At 51.8% G+C, this 25,779-nt stretch overlaps 1 protein-coding gene across 2 annotated transcripts in view; it reads right to left on the minus strand.

Annotated features, from left to right (window-relative positions):
• The window catches only part of IGDCC4 (immunoglobulin superfamily DCC subclass member 4), a 100,332-nt gene that overhangs the window by 44,750 nt on the left and 29,803 nt on the right, over positions 1–25,779 (minus strand). For both annotated transcript variants that reach the window (XM_075431571.1, XM_075431570.1), the window contains exons 2-4: positions 21,291–21,620; positions 12,042–12,183; positions 6,129–6,262 (exon numbers count right to left, since the gene is read on the minus strand). In XM_075431571.1, the coding sequence (XP_075287686.1) occupies positions 6,129–6,262; positions 12,042–12,183; positions 21,291–21,620 (606 nt within the window). The remainder of the gene's footprint in view (positions 1–6,128; positions 6,263–12,041; positions 12,184–21,290; positions 21,621–25,779) is intronic.

Consider the following 25,779-nt stretch of genomic DNA (forward strand, 5'->3'; position numbering starts at 1 on the left):
CCTTACCAAACACCAGCTCTTATTTCAGGAAGCCTCAGAAGCGCAGCAGATCTGGATTAAGAAGAGGTGCACGTGGAGAACACTGGAGCACCGCAAACCGTCCCTGAATCCAGCCATCCCTAATCTTCAGAAGTCGGAGGCAGAGCTGCCTGTAACACACAAGCCTGGCCGTCTCTGACAGCGCCAAACATCCCGCACAGCCAGGGTTGTGTGTGAGAGACCAGTTTCCCCTCAGGACCTGGAAAGAGCTCACCTGTTCCTAGCCCTTCATCCCTTGTTCTGCTCTGTTATCCTTGACACCTCTGTTGCCACTCACTTTGGTGCCAACCCCGGGCTTGGCTGTTCTGCTTAATGGGAGGTGAGGGCTCTGAATTTTGTATCAAACCCTCTGTCACCGCAGGCTGCTAGAGCTGTCAGGAGCGTGGCGTATCACAGCCCCACCGAACTTCACAGACAGCTGAGCTGAAACTCCCCCTCCGGCTCCCAGAACAGGCTGCTGACACTTGAGCTACGAGAAGCTTTCCCTCGGCGATGTGAGCAGAGCAATGCGTGCTGGCCCCATACGAACTCCAGCCAAGGAGAGAGCCATGTGTTTGGGTGGGTGCCTGACGCATGTCCGCACCAGCCCTTCACAAGTTTCACCCAAAATCTGTGGTCTCAATCCTGTTTCATGCGTGCCTGAAATCCCTAGCATTGCCAGGCTCAGTAAAAGGGAGCTGGAGTGAAACTTTACAACTCACTTACGGCAGAAGGTCACTCCTAGCTTTAAAGATCTATTTACTAAGCTAGAAACACTGTGTATCTCCTCCTTGATCTTGCCATTCTCTGAATTCACACTTACATTCGTTTGCTTCGCATCCTCTGCCACAGAGGAGGATCAAGAGCATCTTCCACAACCCAGCAGATGCATTGTGCGAACAGCTTCAGATACCTGCCGCCCAGGGCTTCGAAACACACATAAACAGAGTCCTCACGGCTGAGCTTTTGGCATGTCAAGTGGAGAGCGGTTCCCCGCTTAACTGCTAGTCCAGCGAGAGAGCAGCAGGCGAAGAAAAACAGGATGCTAAACGAAGAGAGGGGAAGATGACAGAGGTCTGTGCCCAGCAGAAGAGGCACAAGGAACGGGGACACAGCAGTCGCAGGCTGGGACCGGGATGCCTCCTTCTCCAGAGGTGAAGCATCGCTGGTTAAGCTAACAACTCGCAGTGAAAATACAGCTGCCTCATCCCACCCCATGTTTTCTCTCCGTACGCATTTCTAAGACACTCTTGCCTCCCAGAAGCACAGCCTTAAGCAGTCTCCCGTGCCCACATGCAGAGCTGTGGATAGCTCTCCCCCCACAGCTCAGCCCCGCAGGGCCCTGCTGCCCCTGCCACATGGGTTCCTGTCAGCAGAAGACCACCCTGACCAGGTGGGACCATCACCCAGCTCTTTGCCATCTTCGGCAGCACACACAGCGGGATCAATGCCCAGCTGTGGTCAGGGAGTCAGACCACAGCGGCACCGACCCTACCCTGAGCCATCCCATTCCCACACCGCACGGCACCCGCGCTCAGAGCTGCAAGAGGAGCACAGCACGTGCCGTCAGGGCTCCGGCTGAGAGCCAACGCAGCATCCAGCACGTCATTCGCACATGCAGAGTCTGAAAATCCACTTGTGGTAACAGCACGTCTGTTTCTGCGAGGTGGTGGCCAACTGCGAGCGCTGCTCACTTCATCACCACCCTCCCCTCCATCCCCAGAGCTGATGCTGATCAAGAGCTGCATTCTCCTACAGCCCCCTGGAGCAGGAGTCACCCAGGTCCAGCACCCAGAGCCAGGCTCTCCCTCGGTACCTGCAAACCACTGCAATACAAACACCAAAAGAACAAAAAGCGTGAAGGTGTTTCAGCTGCCTCCAAGCTCTGTCCCTGTTATCATATTTCATACAAATATTTGGCTGAAAAAATAAATTTCCCGGGACACTGCTGCAGCAAGCTGCTACAACTGTCAACGTAAATGATGTTCTGCCAACGGCAATCTCGCAGTGTCATCTCTAATAACACAGTACTAAATCCCAGCTCACGGGGGACGTGCTCATCTGCTGGAAGACTCTTCGGCAGCATGCTCAGCCCAGACCTCAGCCCTGCTGTATCTACGCCTGTTGCCCCAGTCTGTTCTCTGCATTCCTGCATTTATTGCAGCACAGGCAGAGGATCGTGTGCAGCACAGACGTCACCGCACGGGCATCACCGCGCAGACGTCTGGGGGGAAGGCTGTTGCACAGTCTGAGTCTTGACAGCCTGATCCGAGGCAGAGGATTTACCCACATGTCACAGCAATCGTGGCTACCCTGCGTGCACAGATCAGGAACAGGGTGCGGAGGGCACGCGGAAAATAAATCCACAGCCACAATGAGGTACCTACCTGCACCTTCCTCTGCAGGTGCACCCTGATGCCCAGCTCACCTGAGCAGACCAAACGCCCAGCATCACTCTCCAGACTGACCCGTCACTTCTAAGGCAGTAACTCCAACGCTACCACATTATCTCTATTTACAGAAGCGGAAATTAAAGTGTCAAGGAACTGATTTTCCTCTGTAGCCCGAAAACAGAGAGGAAAGGAGAACGCAAGAGTCCTGGCTCCCGGGCCTTGTTGACTCAGATGGTTATTTGTGCTGCACTGGGGATGCAAGCCACAGTGTACCAGCTGTAGGGGAAACACATGTCCTGTCCCCAAGACAACACACGAAGAGCAAGCACGTGCTTGACACAGAGGGGGAAAGCGAAGTGATAGGCAAAGTGCCCTGCAGAGTCCACGCAACGTCAGGTTCCCCAAGCCTTTCTGCTACTCCAAGAGCCACCTTATGAAGCATGGCAACACTTCCTTGTGTCTGTCAAGGACCTGGGAACACAACCAGGACACACAGGGAATGAACTCATTATACATGAGTTCAGAGTAGGGCTCCAGAGCCTGCTTCCAGCAAAAGGAGCTACCAGAAACAAGACACAGCCCCGTCGAGATCTGACCCCAAGCAAAGGCAGCACGCACAGGCAGAGCGCCCGGGAGAAGCACCCTGCAGCCAGCTCGTAACGCCCTTCTTGGCAGAGCACACAGCAGGGCTGCAGTGTCCATCAGCCCAGGCGAGGGGTGAAGGGACGGAGTTGCCACATGTGTTTCAGGCTCCATCCGCCGGGGAGCAGTGGAGATCCAAGGGGAAAATCCAAGTTATCCCTATTTTGACAGCAGGCTCTGTTTCAGGGCTGCGTGACTATCCCGCCCTCCGTCTGCCCTCTTCGTCTGCCCTCTTCCCTTCCAGCTCAAAACGCCGCTTCCCCAGGGAACGTCTGGAAATTTGCACCATGAAGTCTGCACGGCCGAAACATCTGCAGCGCTTACAGCACCAGCGTGCACCGCCGCGCTCTGCCCCGCCTGTGTGAGGCCGGCGTGTGCTGAGCCACCGACACACAACACAGCCTTCCCCACGCGACGGGGAGTCACGCCGTCCAGGGAAACGACACTTTTGGGGTTTTTAGGCCATGCAAATATGACAGAAGGGGGTCATGCTAATTGCTGCTTCTGCTAGGAAAAGGTCTCTAAGAAGGGAGACAGAACAATTCCCGGCCATCATACTGGGAAGAGCGGGAAGGAAAAAGACAACTGGGCAGAAGAGCTACAGGGAAACGGATTCTTTCGCTACGCACAGCCAGTGCTGTCTGGCAGGGGCAGAGGTATGAACACGAGATGTTCCCAGGCCTCAGGGTTGGCAACCCAGTGCAAGTGGCAGCGCTTGCATTATAACCAGCACAGCCCCGAAATCTGTCACGAGCACACAGACTCCGTCATCGTCACACGCCACTGCCCAGTGCTGTCACTGGGACACCAAAGCTGCAGGCACAGCTGGTGAGGAGACACTAGGTCCCACTGCACAAACCTTTTCCAGGAGCCTCAGTGGTGCAGCTGGACTGAAAGACTGCATTCCCATCCTACCTCAGCTCAGACGACTCACTAGCCATCAGCAGGGAAGGAAGAAGGAGTTCAGTTGCTCCTGCCTGCAGACACATAGGAGTTTGGTCCCTGAAATTTCCTAATAAGCAACTCGAGCAACACTAAATAACTGTATTTCAGTCCATTGTTCTTATAGGGCTTTGTATTTGTTTTTTGTTTTTTCCATGGGTTTGGTTTAGTTTGATTTTTACAACCAGCAAAGGATTTCTTCCTGACCAGCTCACCCCAGCTACCATTAGCTGCTTCTGAACAGGGTGGCAGAGACTCCTCAAGCCACCCCAGACATCCAAAAATGTGCCTCTGATGGTGAAGTGCTGAAACAAAAAAGGATCAATATCATGCCAGTCACTCACGGAGGAGTTTGCAGCCTGCACAGGTCACTGCAGTTTCCCATCTGTCTCAGAGATACTTCTCCCCAATTATAAAAAACCTCAGAGATTTAACAGGCATGTTTTTCATCACTATCAGCTCAATCTGGTGAAAAACTCAACCTCGCATATTTGTTTTTGCAGCCAGCGGGTGGTGTGGTGCTGCAGAAGCGAGATTTGGGTGAGAACTCCAGGCAGAAATCTGCTCCGGCCGGCTGGCGCTCCAGAAGGAACGCTTCCCATTTAACCTCTTTCACTGCCTCCATTTGCAAAGCAGATTAAACATTGCAGTTACAAGATACAATTATGCAGGACGAGTTATGATGCCAAGGACAGCATATTCACCTTTGTAGCTTGATCAATATTACTTATCAATAGCGAACCAGACCCAACACGGGAGCTGTCTCTGGAGTGTGGAACTGCCCACAGCAAGCGCTCCCCTCGCCTCTGTGCTTCATTAAGCACACAGAGGATCTGGCAGGGGCTGGCAATTAGATACAGAGCGTTCAACCGCTCACGAATTCTCTGCAGATTCCACACAGATTACCTCCACGACACAATCCATTGATCAGAGGTGTGTTCTCAAGCTCCACAGTTAATTACGTTCCCTGCTGATGGATGAACAGCAAAGCCATCTCTCTGAAAATACATTGGGAGCAGAATGCCAAGCAATGCAATCCTAAACAAAGACAAAAGGGGCTGGGAAGGATTTCGGAGCTTTCAAGGTTAAAGCTGCCTCCAGAATACCCTGGGCTCAGCACAAACAGGAGACAGCCGTGGCAGAGGGGCACTGTCCCGAGAGAAGGGACAGCTCAGCCAGTCTCCCTGCCCTGGTGACCTTGTCCACTTGCAGGACGGGGATCGTAAAGCACCAGGGAGGCAGCCAGGCACGCTGGAAAGGATCCTGGAGTCAAGACCCCCACCGCACTTATGCTCTCAGCTATGTTCTCATGTCCAGACTTGCCCACTGCACTCTTGGTTTACAGAGAAAAATGCGCTCAGAGATTGAGGCCCAGACTGGGAGGTGAAGGACAGCTCACGTCCAAAGCCTTGCTCCAACGGTCTGTGTCACCAGCAGAAATCCCATCTGAGGCCGTTCCCAAATACCACAAAAAGATCTCTGGAGCCTACCCAACAGCTCAGCAAAAAGCCAGCGACATGGACACAGAATGGCAGTCAGGTGTCACTGTGCTTGATCTCCTCTGGACTCTGCTAGGCAACGCAGGGTCGACACAGCCCTGCCAACTACTCCAGCCTCCACCCGTTTCTCTCGCTACCTTGGGCAAGCACCTTCCTCTGTCTGTGACACCCTTTGCTCGTCTTGCCATCCAAGGCTACTGGAGATCAGATCGCAACAACACTGCACTCCCCCAAGGTGCAAGCAGAGTGCCTGACCCCTTCCGAGAGCCCCAGAGCATAAAGGAGTCCAGGGCTGTTAAAATCCACCTGCCGTGACAATCCACTTGCAAATCCCTCGGCGCAGAGAGAAACCACCCCATTATTGTTACTGTTGGCTGCCTAGTCCTGGGGCAGGCAGGGAGCTGCGACTCCTGGTTGGCAACATCTCCCAACCCAGCTTGCTTATGCTGTTCATAAAGTTAAGAGAAATCTTTATTACAATGCCTTCTCTGCAAGTTTGGGCCAAACCTTGCCATGCGTAGAGCCGTACCAGCAGGAGTGATTATCACTGCTACTGCAGCTCCGCTTGCCATCCCACGCAATGGCTATCCGGCAGACGCAGGCCCGGCCCAACGCGCTCCCGCCTGCTCCTTACCTTTCAGGACGCTGAGGACGGCATCATTGCTGTAGCGTTTTCGGGCGGCGTTGGTTGCCACGCAGTGGTAAGCCCCAGCATCACTCTCCTGCACATCCACGATTTGAAGGACACCATTTGGAAGAGTTACAAACCTGAGTGACCAAAAGGAAGAGTGTGAGACAGGCTACGCCTTACCTGAGCTATTCACCAACTCCAAGCCCTTTTACCCCTTCTTCTTCACCTGCAGATGTATCACGTACAGACCCTGGTAATCACAGCAGAGCAGGACCAACAAACCTTTGAGCCACCCAACTGGTGGTTCTTAAAAAGCAGCAGGTACAGACCTATCTGCAGCACTGGAGTTTTCACAGCACAGGATCTGCTTTTGGGAGACCAGACCAACAAGGCTTTGCCGACACAGGCCAACTCGATAGCATAAACGAGCTACACACACACATACACATTGCTGTATGCAAATTTGCAGACATTTCCAAGGGTACAAGTGCCTTTGCACACACTACAGCCAGTTTCACCACTTTTCATAAAGGTTTGGCAGCCAGAGAAAAAATACATTGCAAAGAAGTCTGAACATCATCTTTTCCCTGCTGCATCTCAAGTACATGAAGGGACCAACTGATTCACATCCACAGCTTTGTGGCCCAAAGCAGTCAGGATACAACCACCCGAAGCTGCAGCATTCCTGGGTTGTGTTGGTTGCTCTTCTTCTTCCGAGAGTTTCTGGCTTTCACAAGCTGACAAACTTACAGCCGGGCATTCCGTACCCCCCCATTTGCCCATGGGGTGCTACTGGGCAACACTGCCACGGCGTGAAATGGCTACCCGGCTCACAACGTGAACACAATCCTCGCTGCGTTCTACTGAACAAAGGAGATGATTAGCAATTAGCATAAACGTACGAGCTGGCTGTCAGCGTCTCCATTTTCTGCCTGGATTCCTAGATGGCAGCCTCTTTATTCTTGAATGCAAGGCACAAAGCCTATGTGATCCTTTTTAATTATATATGAGATCCATTTTTAATTGCAAGCCTCTATAAACAGAGCTGCCGAGCTTTGACAGGCAGCTCTGGGTTATCAGTCTTCATTATGAAGAGGACACATTCAAAGGCAATTGCTGAGGGGAGGGATAGCAGCTATTCCACAGGAACAGCACAAAGACAAGCTATAACCATGAATGCCAGTCCTTCCATCCACAAAGATCAGGATAAGTATACTTGATAAGTAAAACTGCGGTTCTGCAGGTGCTGAGACAGCTGGAGTGCCATAAGCAAGGGTCACGGAACCAGGAGGACCCTAAGAGGTCACCCATCCTGCACTCAAGCCACGGTCACCAACAGCACACCTTCTCCTGCAAACATTTATCCTAAATTTCCAGTAACCCAACTACCTTCCCTGCCCTAAGCGGTCTGTTCCTGGGACATAGATCCCTGCTGAGAGTCTAGTGTCTAACCTGGACCTCAACTGCTGCAATCTGAGCTCATCACTTCTTGTCCTCTTCACAGCTGATGAAGGAACAGCAGAGCTAAAAGAGCTCCTCCAGTGACCATACCGTCTCTCCTGGCACAATCCTACAGCCCAATTCATGGACACAGACTTGCTGCAGCTTCCCATGTACACAAGAGCAACTGCCCCGCACCCCTAAAGCCATGCTGCTGCTACTTACAAAGACACTTTTCTCAGGATCAAGCTCCAGAGACTTCAGAGGAGGTGGTACCCAGAAAGCCCTTATCAGGATGCCTCATCAGGCCTCGAGAGACAGAAGACAAATATTTGCATCCTCTCAGCTCCGTGGAGAGAAAGCCTCCCGCTGCGATAATATTTATTTTTGTCGTGCATCTGCTATTTGAGTCTGTAATTAATATCAACATATTTCAAACACTAGGCAAGGCATCTCCCAGCCACAAAAAGACACTCCAGTTACGCATTATAGATTCACTGATGCTGAGAAGGACCTCTAAAAATTGTCTATGGTCTTTCCCTCTCAGAGCAGGGTCAGCTAGACCAGGCTGCTCAGGACCATGGCCGCGGTCACACTCAGCCAACACGCCCAGCTCCTCTCCAGGGTGGAAAACAAGCCACTTCGTTTCCAGAGAGGGCAGGAGCTGGAGGCAATGGGAGTGAACAGCCTTGATCCACAGTAGTTCAAGACAGTCCCTTCGGCGATGCCACCAGTAGAGATCTACTTAATGCGGTACACCCTGCAGGGAACACCTGACAGAGGTGAGCATTGCTTTCCCAGGGAAGCAAGGAGGGAAGAAAGGCAGGATTTCTCTATCCACAGTTTCTCCCAGCTGCTCACAAAGCCTCCAGCTCTTCAGGCTCCTGGCAACCCCAAACTAGAAGACTCCAGGCAGCCTGCAAGGGCATTTTGCTCGATCCTCAGGCTCTCTGCAAGGAAGCAAAGTTGGCCTGATGATTGAAAACACACAGTTCATGCTAGCTTTTCTTCCACACAAAGGGTAGATTCTTTTTGTCTGCTCACCTTCACTACAGATTGAGCAGAACACAAAAACCAAAGGACAGACAAAGGCCCTGGGAGAAACAGAAATGCTGTAACCTCAGCACTCCGGAGTTTTGCCGTTGACAGCTACAGTGCCAGGACCTGAGAGGAGCCTGCCCTGAGCAGGGGTGAAAGGCAAGGCCCCGCTGGCAGCGCGCAGCTGCTTAAAGGGCAGCACGCTCAGACCAGGGCCCAGCAGGCAGCAAGTTGCGAGAGCGGCAGGGCACAAATACGTAGCTGTTCCCCTCTCTGCCCCTCCCTGAGCAGAGTTGTCCCTGAGAGCACGGGCAGAGAAGGGAGCACCACGGGGCCGACAGCTGCTCACCTACCTCTTCAGTGACGATTACATGTGCAGTGCTCAAGAACTCAAATCAAGCACCGCTGCCTTGTGTCCAAACCCTGCAATGCTACAGCTCAGGGCACTACGCTGTGTATGTAGCAGAGAATATTCCAGCATTAACAGTCCAATTCCCTTTCTTGCTTTCTCTTCTTTTTCGTCTGCTGGCACACCCTTCCTGGCAGCCTTTTGAAGGTACACAAAACAGACTAAAGCACCAGTCCTTAGGATGAGTTAGGAACCTGCGGCTTGGCTGCAGACTCGGCACCTGCAAGCTCCTTTGCTCACAGCTCAAGAGCCCTGTACCTGACCGTGAGCCACATTAAGGCTCTCCTGACACACGACAGAAGTAAACTCTCCATACAGATAAAACCCTCACTTTGCCAAAATGTGGGAAAAGGTATTGTGATTACAGACCATGTAATCTGTAGGGTGTGTGCTTATGTGCAGACCTCCAAAGACCTCCAGTTCTTAGCAACTACTCTTCTTGGCCCTAGAGAAAAAAACCAGCAGTTTGGAGGCTGGTGTGAAACCTAGCCAGCACCTAAAACAGAGAAGAGACTGCGTGAAGAGATGCAGCACACACCCCAAAGCAACTGCAATCTAGAGAAATCCTGCAAGCCACATCTCAGCAGCTGCTGCAGATTTCAGACCATGGTTTTTAAAAGTACTTCAGAGCCAGAATTGCAAAATACTTCTATGCCTCACACGTAAATGTTAGATTTTGTCCTGAACTTCAGCAGGGCAGGAAAGGCATTCTCAAAACATCAGTAAGCACTTCTTCACCCTTTGGGCTGTCACAGTGTTTTTAAACTCAGTCTTCAGGACCTTCAAGGTGGCACCAGGCTAGAACCTGCACCCAAGGGCAAAGGCCAAAGAGAGCACTCAAAGGCAAGACCAACAGAGGAAGAAAAGAGAAGGAAGAAAAAAAAAAAGAGAGAAAAGAGAAGGAAGAAAAAGAGAGAGAAAAGAGAAGGAAGAGAAAGAGAGAGAAAAACCCCAATGTCAGTTTGCCATGGTTATTCTACCCCTCTTAAAAGAAATCATAAACACTGATGTAGCAAGTGTTCTCTCAAGGGTTGTACCTACAGCCCCAGCACCTGATTTTATACAGGCACCTAACCTTGTTATTCTGGAATATGAAATCCTCATCCTGACGCCTGCCTACCCAAATGATTGCATTTTCACAGGCTCATCAGAAGGGCGCACAGGAGGGAGTCCGCAGTAATCAGCGGCTGGCCTGAGATCTGGTCCTTAGGCGTGATGGGGTGAGGATAACAGAGAGCTCTGGTTGGCAGCCAACGTTTCCTGGAATTCACTGAATTCCTTCGAAAGCCGGTTATAATAAATCCAACAACAACAACTAGACAGCAACAAAAAAGCAAATCCTTCTGAAAAAGGATATTAGCTAAAACATGATTTAAAAAGCAAGATCTGCAGCCAGAGATTATGGTCTGGCTTTTACAAGGAAAACAATTTTCAGGCTGCCCGTGTTGAAAGCAATCTCCGAGCAAGTAATTTCACAACATCCATCGAGCTGCCTCATTAAAAAGCCATTGCCCTATCTACGGCACACTTCCCTCTGCAACTCCTTTTTTTTTGTTTTTTCTTTCTTTTTTAATTAATTAATTTTCTTCTCATTACAAAGCAACAGCCTCCTATAAACCTTTAGATGCCACACTCCAGACTCAAGGATATAAGCGGTTATTCTTACAAAAACAGTCACTGCTGCAAAATCATTCCTAAACCTTACCCCACCCCTCTTTCCTGCCTCTCCACTTCCCTGGGAGGAATCATCTCCTCTGCAGAACAGAAAATGGGTTTTTAAAAACTAAAGGACATACGGTCACTAATCCCCTGCAGGAGTGATGTCTACAGACCAACTAACAGTCAGCTAATGGTGTATTCTCTTCTCATGCCTGTAACTGACTTTCATTAAGGAAAAGATCGTCTCTTATCTTCTCCTCCCAAAAAAGAAAATCCAAAGTCTTTTACTAGATGACCTCCGCACATTGGAACAAAACAAATGGAAAGACCTCCCAGGTTACAGAGCACACACAGTGCTCCAGAAGAATCATTAACCCCAAGACAAATCTGTGCAGGTAAACAGCGAAGAAAACAAGCGTCTCCAAAACCACAACCAAAATGGAAGAAAAGCCACGCCACGGGGTTTGGCTGGGTACGCCCAGTATCCCCAGCGCTGTACCCCCTCAGAAGCATTCCTCATGTCAGGCCCCAATCCCCAAAGCCTTCTACCTCACTTCACAAAAGTGGACAAGCCAAAAGTAGTCCTCACCACAATCTGCCGTGCCCTGTTCCACATGCACACTGGCCTTCGCAGGCTGCAGGCTCTGCGTTGTAAGAACTTGTGCAATTTCAGGTTTCTCTGCTCACTTTTACGCTGCTGTCTGCCCTTCTGCACACTCTTCTGGGTTTACCTCCAATGCTCTGGATGGGGAGTAAATGGCTGATGTAAACTGTACTGAACTCGTGCATCTTTACATACAGACTTCTCAGGCCACTGTGGAACTGAGGTTTGAGTCTCAATTACTTTGTTTATCAGCCAATTTCTAACCAAATTAATTTCCTTGAAACTATCTTTGATACAGTGAGCACTTGCTCCATCACAGCAAAGGTTCCAGAACAAGAGATCAGTAATAAAGGGTTTGGTTTTGGGTTTTTTTTGGTGGGTTGGATGCTTGGGTGAAAGTTGATTTAAGTGTTTTGTGGACCTGTTTCCATGCGGCCTTTGAACTCCTCCTCTTACATCTTATCAGGTCCAAACCTGGCCTATCCTCTCTCTCTTCATTCTGCTTTTTCATGAAGGATTTCCACATCCTAAATGGTCAGGTCTTCACAGAATCACAGAATCACAGAATAGTAGGGGTTGGAAGGGACCTCTGTGGATCATCTAGTCCAACCCTCCTGCCGAAGCAAGGTCACCTACAGCAGGCTGCACAGGACCTTGTCCAGGCGGGTCTTGAATATCTCCAGAGAAGGAGACTCCACAGCCTCCCTGGGGAGGTCTTGTTTCGCTTTTTTTCAAGCTGGACCCAGGAAAGCAATTAGGGAATCACCTGGGTTCTGCTGGAACAGCTTCATGGTCCTTCTCCCACGTGATGACCGGGGACGGCAGCCCTTCAATCCGACACTCAAACCGGGCCATGCCATTTTCTTCCACTGTCTGTGACTCCGGCTGTTGGAAAAAGCGTGATAATGCTGGGGAAAGAAGAAGGGAAGGAAAGTTAGTAACTCAGTGCTTCCGCTGAGAAATGCAAACCTGTTATGACGCATGAGTTCAGAGAAAGGCTTTTCTCTCCTAAAGATGGCTTGAAATGTGATTCCTCACTTTCCCATGCCCTACAGACCCTCAGCAGTCCTAACAACAGTAACTGAAAGGTTTCAATGTGCAAATTTGCTTCTTGCCTCATGTTGTCCTTTAAGGCAACAGTGTGAGAGAAAGACAGGCAATTAGCTGGTTTCAGCAGCTGCCTTCCTAAATTGCTTCCTTGTCTGTTCACTTGCTCCATTTGGGAAGGACACGCAGAACGAGAAAAACAAGAGGGGAAATGCCACAACCCTGAGAGACGACAGTTTCCCCTTGCCTTGCGGCACTCCCGCAGCCACAGGAAATTAAAACAAGGCAAGAGGAAGAACAAAGCCAGATGTCAAGTCACTTACACTAAACAACTGCCCACAGGCTGGCAATGCTGAGACCAGCGCGAGAGACCGTAAGAGTCATGATCCTCCTTCTCCACAGTGCTCAGCTTTGCCTGCACAAACCTTCATCCTCCTCGAGCAGACGAGATGCAGCCAAGGGGATGCAGACACAGGCACCTTGCTAAGAGGAGGAGGATGGATTTCAAACATGCCAGGCCACTTGTTTGCTGTCCAAGGCTCACCCCCTGTCCTTCTGCTTCTTTCAGGATAAGAGGGGTTGAACTTCGGAGACAAAGCACTAACGTTTGTGATTGCTCTTGGACTGCACCCTTCCCGTCATTCATATGCAGCTGCCTGATCTTCCTCCCCCTCCACGCACGCAGCAAAACCCTGCTGATCATTTCAGCAGAGCAGAAACCCTCCCCCTGGGGCTGTCAGCATCTGTCCTATCGACAGCATAACCCGAAGGCATCTCAGTCACACGGTTTTTGTTTTGAATATGCATGCAGGCTCCTTGATGGGGGAAGAAAGCTTGTATTCTTCTCCACCAGAAGATCTGGCTCCTGCTTTCAGTAAGTCTCTGTTAAACCGCCTTTGCGGTTAAACCCACCCTGACGTACAAATTTGTCCAGCAATGCTGTAACACAAGTGCCAGAAATCCTGAATGTGGCAAAATAAACATAAATTTCAGCCAGAAAACAGGCTTGACTGCTGGGCCAAGCACAGCACTGTGCTTCTAAGGACCCCAAGTGACCTTCTGATCCTCCAACACAATCATGTGCTTGTCCCACCACTGCTTCCCAGGAATCTCCATCATTGCTTGGGACTTCACAGGACTCCAAAACTAAAGTTTTCTTTGCATTGCATGCGCGCACACAAACATACGTGCACACACAGACACACTTCATTGTAGTGTTAGCTTGAGAAAGTACGTACAGTTTTGAAAATTAAACACTTTTGCATGACCCTTGTAACCTCGGCATATTCTCAGCTGTCATTAGTGGGTTTTTTAATTTAAATAGTTATCACATGTTTAAAGCAACTCATTGCTCTCCGCAACAGCTACAGACTGAATTCTCCCACCAGCTGTCCGCCAAGTCTAGTTTTTCAATTCAATACAAGTGGCAATGAAAAATGTTTTCCTGGAAAAATCTGAAAAATACATTAATATGGAAGGCCCCATTTCAGCCAACTGCTTTAGTATTTTCAAAAATACACTGCAGACCACTTTAACATCAAGTAATTTCCACAGATTACAGGATCTTTTAAGCCCATGTTAATAAAACTTGCTGAACCCAAGTGTGTAAAAGAAACTCCATCAAATGCCAGTGCATGTTCAGGATGGCATCATCAAAACAACCTTCTCCTGGCAGCAGATACCCTTAACGCTCTTTCCTGTTACTCTCTTCTCATCCTACAAGTGTAAATGAGAATACTTTGGCAGGCTCTGAAGAGTCACGTACCCGGGAAGGTCACGACGGGAGGCAGGAACCCTTCTAAACAGACCAAATCTGTAGGCATCCCTGTTCCCTCCGCTCCATGTCAGGTCACCCATCTCTCTTCTGTTCGTCATTGAGTGGCATCATCTAAGCTGGTACAATGAGGTCCCAAAGTTTACAGCAGCTTTAGACCAGTCTCCAGAGACTGGAGAGCCTAAGCAGCATGTGGTTGTGGAGTTGCCTAAGCAGAGAGGTTGTGGAGTCTCCTTCTCTGCAGATATTCACAACCCACCTGGACATGCAGCCTGCTGTGGGTGACCCTGCTTTGGCAAGGGGTTGGACTGGACGCTCCACAGAGGTCCCTTCCAACCCCTGCCATGCTGGGATTCTGTGGTGTGCACGGATAGCCTCACCGCTGTCACCAGCAGCGGCTATAAGGCTCCATAAATCCCAGCAGGCAGCTCCCTGCTCCCTTTGCTCTCCCTCACGGCTGCACGTATGCGTATTTCGTACAGTTTGGGAAGAGATGCAGGACGTTCGGCGAGCCAGCCTTACCTCTGCACACTTTGGCATGAAGTGCAAAGGCATACAAAAGGTGACAGAGCCTCCCGGGCTCCCCAGGGTTACCCCAACAATAACCTGCCCCAAAGCAAGGGGCTGCGGCCTATTCCTCGCCATCCCTGCTGAGAACTGGAGCCCGCCCTTCACCTCCACCCAGCCCCATCTGCCTGCCGTGCCGGGCTCCAGAACGTCTCTTCAAAAGCAAAGAGCCAAGAAATGCAGCCGTGACAGATTTCTCATGAGGATGCGGAGGAATGTGACTAAACAGCAACCCTGATTCGGGAGCGCAGCGTCCCCGCTGCTCCGAGCAGCACGCAGGAACAGCCACGCTTCCCAAACGGTCACAGCGCCCGGCAGAGCCGGCAAAGGCTGAGAGCTCACGAAGTGCCGAAGGTTCAGCCCTGGCAGCGCAGACCAATCCTTGTTTTGCCTGTTAGGGCTTTCTCGTGGTAACTCTTGGGGTGGGATTCAGAGGCTGAGCAGCTCAGTCATCTTCCGTTTACAGGATCAGGATAGGGATAGCCGGAATTGCTGAGGACAGGCTGAAAAAAATCGCCTCTGCAAGCTCTGAAAGAAGCAGCCTGCAGTCTCCCAATGGAAGGAGAGGACAAGGAACACGAACAGGGATTTTGTGCACAGAAAGCAACACCAAAACAAGACGCGCAGTGAAAAGGTTTCCTTGCTGCAGGACTAAACAAGAACCCTGGATCTCCAGCGACGGACTCGCTGGCCAGGCTCATCGCTGCTCCACAAACATCCTCTGCAGCAGCTTGGGGCCAAGACCACAGTGTGCTGTGATCCCTTGTGTCCCTCCACTCTCATCCCAAGGGGCACCAGGGTGGATCGGAGGAGGCAGAACATGTCCGGTACCTACAGCGCAACCCAACCTAGGCCCAGAGCTGTGCTGCAAACAGCTGGCGCTGGGGGGAAGGAAGAGAATCAGCCAGAGCAAGGCATGCCTGCTGCGGAAGGAGAGGACTGCAAAGCAGGTCCTGCTACTCTTGACGCGCTGCGCAGACGTGTGTGTGGGTCACAGCGATTGCAAGGCGGGCTCCAACACACTGCCCACCCCAGGGCCAGAGGGATGCTCAGGAGGGGCTGTTCTCCTCCCAGAAACATGTTCTGATGGAAGGGACTACTGCAGAAGTGCTGTGAAGTGAGAGGTTTTCACGCAGGGAGGCATGGAAAGAAGATGCTTGAGGGGAAAAGGGAAACAAAGACGACAGATGTGTATTCGATATTTTCAACTCCTCAGCTAGGGTTCGGCTTGCAAAGCATTCTGAGCCACAAAACACCTCCCAGCCCTGCTGCACTGATTACCCTGAACACCTTAATAGGCCACTCAGTAAAAATTACCTACTGCAGGTGAGAAGGTGAAGAGCATTACAGCAAATTGCCCTCAGCACCATGCCAAAGCACCAGGCTCTGCGCCTTCGGGGATGGGGCACGCAGCTCCCTCCCCGCTGACATGTTAAACCCAGCTGGAGCCAAGCCGTGTGCGCCAGGGCTTTCAGCCCCGAGCCCAGGGGCGACCGCAGTATGGCGAAACTCTGCGCTCTCCCCCTCTCCCAGCAGCCTGATCCGTGCAGGAGGCCGCGAGCTTGGAAAGGCTGCCAGCCAGCAACACTACACCCCAGGCAGAAAATGCAGTCTATGCGAGGAATTCAGCCTTCTGAAACGGGCTTGCTGCTCTCTCCCACAGCGCTTTGCCCCCAGACTCTCCATGTGCTCGTCCCTCTTTGTAGCTTTTGCAATTCTTAGTAGGTATTTCTAAGATGGGGGTGATTTCAGCCCCCACGGAGATGGCATACACCGCCCAGACGACCCGTCTCTGAGCAGCTTACCTCTGAACGGGCCAGGGGGGGCTAAGGGAAACATGTACAGAAAATCAAGGAGCGATTCGCCACGGTCCCACAGTGCAGCGGGGACAGAGCCAGAAGAGCGCTCGGTCTGCAGGGCCATATGGCAGCACAGGACCCGTGCTGCCCAGCTAACCCCTACAGGACTCGCTCCCGCCTCTGCACAGATGCCAGGTCCTCACCTACTCGAAAGTCGCATCTGTGGATGGTCCGGGGCCTGGGCATTCGTCTGTCGGTGGCTTCCCTGCCCAATCTGGCTCTGCCTACAGTCACTGGCCTTCACTCACCTAGGCACCTAATCCACAAAACAAATAGCACAAAATCCACAAAATAAATCCTTAAAATAAGAGTAACTCCCAGTCAGCCTTTCCCCAAACCCCACATCACAGAGAAGAGATGCTCTCCTCGTAGCGAGCGGATCTCAAGAGCCCGTGTGCGTTGATTCCTGCTGTGGCCTGTCCCTCCGGCTGCAGGAACACAGCAAACCTCTGCCAGCAGCCATGCAACGCAGGCCCATTCCCTCCAGGCACAGCAAATGTCTTCATCTGACAGTTACAATTACTGTAATTTTCTAGAACCTCCCTCACACAAAATGTTTAAGCTAAATTAACAGCTTTAACAAATCTTCACAAATGTAGTTATTAAGAGGTAGAAAGCTACACCTTCCCACAACTAAAATAACGCCCCTGGTATTTCCACGCGGGAGCACGCCGGGCTCGGAGAAACCCGCACACCTAACTGCTCAGCCTGCACAGCTCTCACTTCGCAGGCACGCTCACACCGAGAGCCGTCACAGACTCGCTCCTCCTCGTTTGCCACGGCCACCACCACGAGGTGTGGATGGCCGGCCGTGGATGGATCTCCAGCCTGGGGAAGGAAACACGCTGCAGGTCAGGAGCACAGGCTGATGGCAAGGATAACCTCTCCCACCTGCCAAACAGGTTTTCTTCTACTGCTCCGTACTGAGCAGTGCCCAGGGCAATCAGCACAAAGAATAACTCCTTCTACATGTAAACAGCCTTGGACAGACTACTGTATTCAGCGGCAGGGATTAAAAAAAGGCCTTTACAATCCTCGTTTGCACCAGCTGAATGCTAATGGAGCAAGTGCTTCTGCCCAACCCACAAAACAAATCAAAGCCAGAGATGCATTTCATTAATCAATTCCCTCGCTGCTCTCCGTTCAGAAGTGTTACCTCAGGTGCGTGTGTGTGCACCACAGAAGCAGCATTTTCCCTGTGCAGATGGTAATAAAAGGAGACATACGAGTTCGCACAAGGAGAGAGTTCACCTGAAACTCCCTGAATTCTCTGTTCCCTGAGAAACACAGAATGGGAAGGAGAGACACGTCACCTATGTATGCTCCTCTGGAAAAATCCAGGGGAAGGGAAGGGCAATGTAAGTCAGTCTCCCTGTTTTGAGATGTCTCCACAGTTCCCACTTGTGAGACACCAAACAATAAACCCAGGTCCATAACAGAGGCACAAACATTGCCACCAAGCAAGAGGCACAGTGCAAACTTCAACACAACTCACTCCTAACAGGGAACATAGCCTAACTCTGGGTGGCCGGGTTTGGGGCAGGAGCAGCCCAATAAATCCTCCTGAATTAATGGCACCTTTTCTGCTCCAGGTCTCCCACCTCCCCAGACAATATCTGTGTGCAGGATCCCTGACTCCATCTTCAGAGCCCTCAGGTGTCCCTTCACCTAATGAAATATTGGAACCAGTATTTATCTGGCACCACACATCACTGAAAGGCGAGAACAGGAGGGATGGGTGACCAGCAATCTCTGGGTGCTGCACGCTAAACATTTTGCGAGCAGCAAAGGAGGACGTGTCGCAAAGGTCGAAGATTTCCCCCAGACCTGGCAAAAGCTCCACCTGCCATCAGGAGCGCCGGTTTCCACAGCGCAGTGCTCACAGACCCGACATACGCACTTGGCCAAACGGGGACCGCCCTGCCTGGGGTACCAGAGGGTAAACACATCACAGTGTAAAGCTGGCGTTAGGACATCGCTCTGCGTCTTCACCTACCACAGCTCTGAGCAAGTGCAAAAGCACCTGGGCCCTGACGGCGTGCCGTGCAGCTGCGTTCACCAACATTTCCGCGAGTCATTAGACTAGAGAGCAGTATTACTGTATTTGCATTATTTTCTAACCTCATTTGTTTGGAAGGTCAAGGAATCACTTATTGGCACTCACATACTTAAAAAAATTCCAGGAGCCATTCCTGAATACAAAGGAATTTTATTCTTGAACGCTGTGCAAAGATTCAGCGGTTCAGACCTTGGAGTGTTGTTCTCAGAGACCAAAAGAAAAACCAGCCTGAAGAGCCCTTCCATCTCTTCCGTTACAAAGCAATATTCACCTCGCGAGACAGTCGTGACACCAAGCGGAGCTGCGGACTCTTTGTCGTGTAGACCGCTGTCCGTCCCAGCCTCTGAACTGCTCTTCGTAGTCTGGAGTTTCCCCTGGAGCTCAGAGATCTGCACCGTGCTGAGACGGGGTGAACTCTGCCCGTGGGAACATCCGAGCAAACCCAGGGGCACCCACCGCACTCACCAGCTCCCCAGGGAGCTGCAGCTGCTTGGCTCTGCCCTCCTCTCACCGCTCCTTGCTCAGCACCCAGCTCCTCAAGTCCCCCCCATGCTCCTCCCCAAATTCTGCTGATTGTTCACCAGGGAACCCAGAAGAGATCAACGGTGACCTGGAGGCAGCTGTGCTGATCTGCACAGCCAAATCCAGTGCGTGAGACCTAGAGCCTAGTCCCAGAGCTGCCATCCGTTCTGCTCAGGGCTATGACCTCCTCCCTGCAGCTTTCCACTTGAACTTGCTCTCAGTTCCTTACAAATGAACTTTTCCAAGTCCTTACACGACCAGACCACCCCGTCACAGCAGGGCAGGCTGGAAAAGTATTTGACCGACTCCTGATAGGCACTGGGCTTAGCTCTTCAGGCTTGGCACCAAGAACTGGGACTGCAGGAGGAGAACCTTCAGATCAGCACCAAGGTGTCAGAAAAGGTTACCCTGCCCTGCCTGCCCACTTCAGTTCCAACTCCCCCTTTTGCAGCTCTGACGCTGCCAACACCGCTCAGATGCACCACTAGAAACTCAAAGAACAGTCCAGGGACCAGGAGAGGGAGAGGGAGCCATGGGGCCAGGGCCTCTGCATCTTGCCCAGCCGTGGGAGCCTGGCAAGGCTGGTTAGACACAGAACGAGATGCTGGTAGAAGGCTGCCTGTGAGCACAAGTCCAATGCCAAGATCTCCTTCGGTCTCTGTGGGAGGGGAAGATCTCATTATAGCCATTTCAGACCACGCTGATGCACACAGATTTCCTGATCCAGAAGCCCCAAGCACATTGCTCTCTCCCGCTGCATGATGCAGTTGAAAACCAGGGTGCTGGACACAACCTTCCGTGCCGGGACATGCTCACCGGCACCGAAGCACTGTAGAACTGTTTTGGCTTACCTGCTTTCCTCCCACACCTGAAATCAGCAGCACTGTGCTTTAAGCGAGCACGTTTGGGAACTGATACTCAGTGCCTCTGTCCCCAGAGGAACCCTGGTACCTCTCTTGGCTCCGGCAGGCACACAGAGAGCCCCAACGCTCCTGCTCACCGCAGTCACCAGCCTGCGCTCCCGTCAGATGAAGTCGCTTTGCCAAAGACTAAGCTCCTGCTCTTCCGCTACTCACTGTGCTAAAGGCAGAGCTAAGCTTTCACAAACAAAAGCCATCACAAGGGGAGATGTCCGACATCCTGTCCGTCAGGACCTCATGGCGCAGAAGATGAAAGATCCCAAGGCCTCCCTCGGTGCATCAGTTCCCAGCTACGTTCACAGCCTTTATCATTTTCATAAGGCCACATTCAGACACACTAAAGCTGTCAAAGTCACCAGACGTTCCAAATGGGGAGAGCAGTAGGTGCCCCTAGAAGCCTGTTAAGATCTAAGCCAGCTACTGAGAGCAGGGACAACGGGGAGCTTGGACCACCTGAGTACAACCTGGCTTCTTTCCAGTGCTTTTTGCCCCCCATGTGACCACCCACGTCCACCTGACTGCCTCTCAGTGATTAACTCTTTTTATCATTGTGTCCACACTCTCTACTCAGGGCAGATCCTGATCTGCAGGCCACCCACCGCCACCTCTGGGGTGTGGACGGGATAAAGAGCTCAGCACCACCAAGCAGGGTGCACACAGTGCAAGCGGCCCCATCCCAAACACAGCCAGCCCCTCCAGCTGTCCCCACGCAAGTGATGCAGGTGCATTCCTGCCCACCCCAGCCAGAGGGGACTCACGCAGAGGAGAGGCGATGGGTGTTTTCTCCCAACCCCTTCCCCATCACCCGGCCCCTTAGCTTCAGCCAGCGCTCACAGATTTAGGGCAGTGCTCCTTAACTACGTGAATGAGGCAACGAGCCCATCATAGCCCTGGCCTGGAGAGCCAGAGCTGTCATGGCCAGACCTCGGCAGCCACGGCCCCAGGCAGAGGGAGGGTGCTGCACTCAGGGCTGTGAAGTTCTCTGCAAAAACAAGCACTGTCTTTTGGAGAGTGAGGAGGCTCCTGTTGTCAATTCATGGCTGATGGCACTTACCTGGAAGAGTTACGCAGGATGCTAACAGTGGGATAACAGAAAGACACCACTGTTTATTTGTGGGCTACCCCAAATCCCACCTACACATCTACGCATCATTAAAAGAATATTACTTCATAGACACTTTATCTCAAACTCTCAGGGATGTAGATGGTCTGTATAAAGACGAGGAGGGGTAAAAAAGAAAATCAACAACAAACCCCCAACACTTACTTGAAAATCTGACTGCAGCCGTCTGACTGGTGACAGCCCCTAGGGAGCTGTGCGACACGCAGGAGTAATCACCCTCCGCACCAGCCCTCTCAGGATATTTACTGTCCTTTGCCACAGCCTGGGATGAGATGAAGAGTGATCCATTCGGAAGCACGTGGATATGTTCCTGCTCCACTAATGGAAACCCATTCTTCTTCCACGTGATATTGATCACCTGCTCAACAGGGGCCAGGTTACAGTCCAAAACCACGACTTGGTTTGGCTCCAGTATCACCTTTGCAGGACCAGCACTACAGCTCAGCTCCAGAGAATCCCCTTCCAACAGCCTCCCTGCAAAGAAAAGACAGCATTGCAGTGGGGGTTGCTCTCCTTGGTTAATCACATCCCAGTTTTACGCAGCGAAGGAAGCGCTGTTCTCCATGAGTGCAGTCGGAGATAACGGGTGAAATTCAGCCCTGGCAGGCGACCAGCACCTCCCGTTACACTCGTGCACCACATTCTCCATTACACATCCTCGGGGCTGCAAGCACAACCTCCACCACCTCTGCCACCCCAAACAGTGCCCAGCAGCCATCCCTTCTATCCACTCTTGCTTTTTCCATGCTGGATTACAGCAGAGAAGAACAACTGGAAGAAGGTAAAGTGACGGCAACAGCAGCAGGCGGCACATAATATACAGCAAGAGCCCCAATCTCTCCTCCACCTGCCACAGCTGCCCACGAGAAGCGAGAAATGGTCAGAAATCCCAGGCAAAGAAGTAAGCACAGCACTCCAGGGACATTAGCGGCCACAAAGTCAGGCCAAGGTCCCAAGATCTAGAGAAAGAGAAGCAAACTCCTTCACAGGAGATGCAAGATGGGTTACAACACCCTCAGAGGGAGCTGCCTGTAACAGCTTGAGCCCAGCTGTGAACCCAGAAAGGCAGCATCCGCCTCTGATGTTCGTGTACTTGGAGACTCATTTCAAAAGAAAGACAACAAAATATGTGACCTGCTGCCTCTGAGTGCTTTATCCCACGTAGCTGAATCCAGAATGCGAATGGGTGGATGCATTTTCCCCGCTAGGCAAGAAAGCATGTCCCAGCTGCAAACGGACAGTTGCACTGCACGGTACCCAGAACATGCCCTTAGGCAACCTGCCTGCTGCAGCCGGCGGCCAGAGCAGCGACCGGCAGTGCGCTGAGCTGAACAGGTCTTGGTCTGGCCAGTTTCCAAACCCACATGCTTATAGGAGAGCTCCACCTCCGAAACAAGGCTCAGCATTTCCTAAAAGAATATTGCCATTAATAAAATGCATTTGCCGTTAGAGTTCTCCAGAGACACTAAGTCAATGTTAGCTGGCAGCGCTGCTTCCACACACCAGCAATTTCAATCTCTGCTGTGCTCAAACCATCACCATCCACTCTTTTTATGGCTCCGCTCCAAATTATTTTGTCACTGCTCCAATCAGAAATGTTTCCTGCCTCTATAACAAGTTTATCAACACTGGATATGAACCACATGGCTCCCTGCCCGTCTCCTATCGCAGAAGGCTACAGATTAATTTTATAGGAATTCAAACACCCTATTAAACCTGCTACTACCTACTGCTGATAAAAGGGCTGCATTTTAAAAGAGTGTGTGTTAAGGATGCAATTAGGGGCAATGACACGCAAAATTACACGTGCAGGGAGATGGAATTATTTCAAGGCATGTGCCGGAAACCGCAGGTGCCCCTGGAAGGAAGGGCCTAACCCTGCCCACGTGCGGGGTCAATTCCGTGCTCACCCAAGCCCGTGGGGACGGGAACTTGTCAGGTTTGCCCTCATCGCCGGTTTGCAGAACAACCACCGAGAAGTCAACGTCGGCCAGCTCTGTGGCTTCAGCGAGGAGCAGACTACACAAGCATCCTCCCGGTGCCCTGCCTGTTGACTGCCCTCCTGTTGATTGCCCTCGTTACAGGACAGAACACACCATGCCCCAAGCACGCCCATCTTCACTAGGATGTGCAGGGGCCGCTCTCCCAGGCCCCAAAGCCAAGCCCCAGCAGGATGCAGAGATGCCCATTTCACACCATACTACACAGCCAGCGTAACAGCCAGACGCCCCAGGACAAAGGGGCAGCTACCGCCGACACAGAGCTGCCTGCGAGTCCCCGGATTCGGGCTTTCCCTGCACGGATGCTTCCACCGGGCCACTAACTCATACTCTGCAGGCAGGAGGCCACAGCAAGGAGCAGCAGGCGCCATCGAGCTCCCAACGTGAATGCACTGCAGCGTGGTTTCTGGATTTGTCAGCCAACACAGCCCCAGCAGGTTCCTCTGCCCGGCCGTCTCAGGCCAGGGAGCAAGCTGAGGCATGCCACTGTGCAGGGACTGCCACCAAACGCCCTCCTGTACGGGCAGTTCTGCCCCTTCATGTCTCCTAGGGAAGATTTGTCCTCTGAGGTCCACAGCAAGCTACAAAACTCACGCACGGGCTCCACAGGAGGCTAGAAGTAGGGGAACATAAAGCTCAAAGCTGCCCCAAATGCTCTGGAAAGACTCTGCCACTGGAAGTCTTCCATTCAAGACAGCCGGTACAAAAAAACTGCATGAAACAGGGAGAAATTAAGCACAGAGCAAGTTACCAGCAAACACGTGCAGAAGCGACACGGCCAAACACAGGAGAGGGTTATAACAGTCCGAGGCTGGGGAAAGCTCAGCTGAGCTAAGGACGGGAGGCACACTCAGAGCTGCAACGCTGCTGTGGGAAGCCCCATCCGCAGAGGAGCAGCAACGCAGATGCTCTCTGAAGGGATCCCCCCGTAGCAGCAGCTCCTGGCAGCAGGTCAGACGGGGCCCAGCCTGTGTGAACACACCACCTCCAATGAGGTAGGGCTGCTAAGGCAAAACCTGAGGCACGGGATGCACAGATTATTTCAAAAGTCGTTGAAACTTTGCTGGCTAAAAGCTTAATCCTTCGCCTTTCCTTAAATTTGTTGGTTTTAGGAGCACATGTAGAGACTGAGGAGACAACGAATTAACTGAGGTCACAAGTCAGGCCCCTCAGCTGATGGCTCCAGCCTTCTCTTTGCGTCTTGCCCCTCGGCCCCTCTTTTACACATCACTGCTAGCAGCAACAGACCAGCACATCTCGGACAGCGCTTGTGCGGCACGACGACCACCGGCACCAACGCTGCCTGTGCCTGCTCTTACCCCCCTTCAGCACCGACCCTCCTGTCACGCAGCAGGGCTGGGTGGGCTTAGCTGGTTCTGCGTGCTGGATGTCCCACGTGCCCTCCGCCACCACACACACGGGCTGTCCTCCCACCTCCAGATTCTCCATGGGCTTCTGCTCCGTGACAGACACTCCTGTTCTGCACTTGGGGAAACCGCCTGTGTATCTGTCCTATTTTCTATTTTCTTCAGACAGCAATTAAAATGACATTTTGCTGAAAATACTCCTCCTCTTCAAAAGGTGAAGCACGAGGGGACAGCTGGCTGGCTCAGGCAGCCAGGAATATAGCAGAGATCTGCAGTGCAGCTTCCCACACCTGCACAGGTCGGTAAGAAGCAATTATCAGCCTCTCAAACTTTAATCCCTTAAAAATCAACTCAACCTGCTTGCAGCAGAGTAAGAACAGACAGCTCCATTCTTTGCATCAGAGCAGAAGAAGTATCTGCTTTTTGAAACCATGTGATGATGTTTCTATATCCCTAAATATCCCCCAGCTCTTTTCCCAAAGTCAAAACCCACCTGCATCCAAACTTCTGGTTGGAACACTAGAGAAAAAAGGGCCGGTTACAAAACTCAGCGCTGGACTGCAGAGCTCACCCACGCCAAGCCCGACAGCCTGCTTCAGGTCCCACTCTGCCATACCAAGCGAGGAGAAACCACCATTGGAGGGAAAAGCATTTGAAACTGGACCTCACTGACAACTGTCCTGCCACAGCCTGGGACCACACTCACCAAGGAACATACTCACACCACGAGCAAAGAATCCTCTGGGAGCAGCCAGAGTGGCCTGTTTCTATCGTTAGGATTTGGTGCACTTGCTGAGCTGGTCACGCCGATATCGTCTCACTGGCTACTGACAGCAGGAGGTTGTTTTCTTTCATGCCTTCACACCAGTCAACACACAATTGCACAACATCTTTACAGAGCAACAGTCACTCCCTTCCTGGAAACCTGCTCCTACCCCATCATCCACCCAGTAACAGCAGAAACCATTTACAAGCAACCAACCTCCAGGGTATCAATATGTTACTACTTGCAAGCATCTACTGCATTGCCAGGCGATGCAGGCTCCACGTGATGGTGAGAGCTTGTGACCGTACTCAAACCACTGCTCCTTTACTCCAGGAGCACCAAAAATATTTCTAGACCAAGAAGCCAAGTAAAAACCCAGATGTAATCACAACCCCCAGGGCTCAAGCGGCCTGGTAGAAAGCCATGTCAAGGTCAAACGCACGTGACAACCCACTGCTGTCTGTCATTCACCGCAGCCTGGGAAGGCTTCCAGTTGGGCA

The sequence above is a fragment of the Opisthocomus hoazin genome, chromosome 10 (genome assembly GCF_030867145.1).
Source record: "Opisthocomus hoazin isolate bOpiHoa1 chromosome 10, bOpiHoa1.hap1, whole genome shotgun sequence".
NCBI lineage: Eukaryota > Metazoa > Chordata > Aves > Opisthocomiformes > Opisthocomidae > Opisthocomus > Opisthocomus hoazin.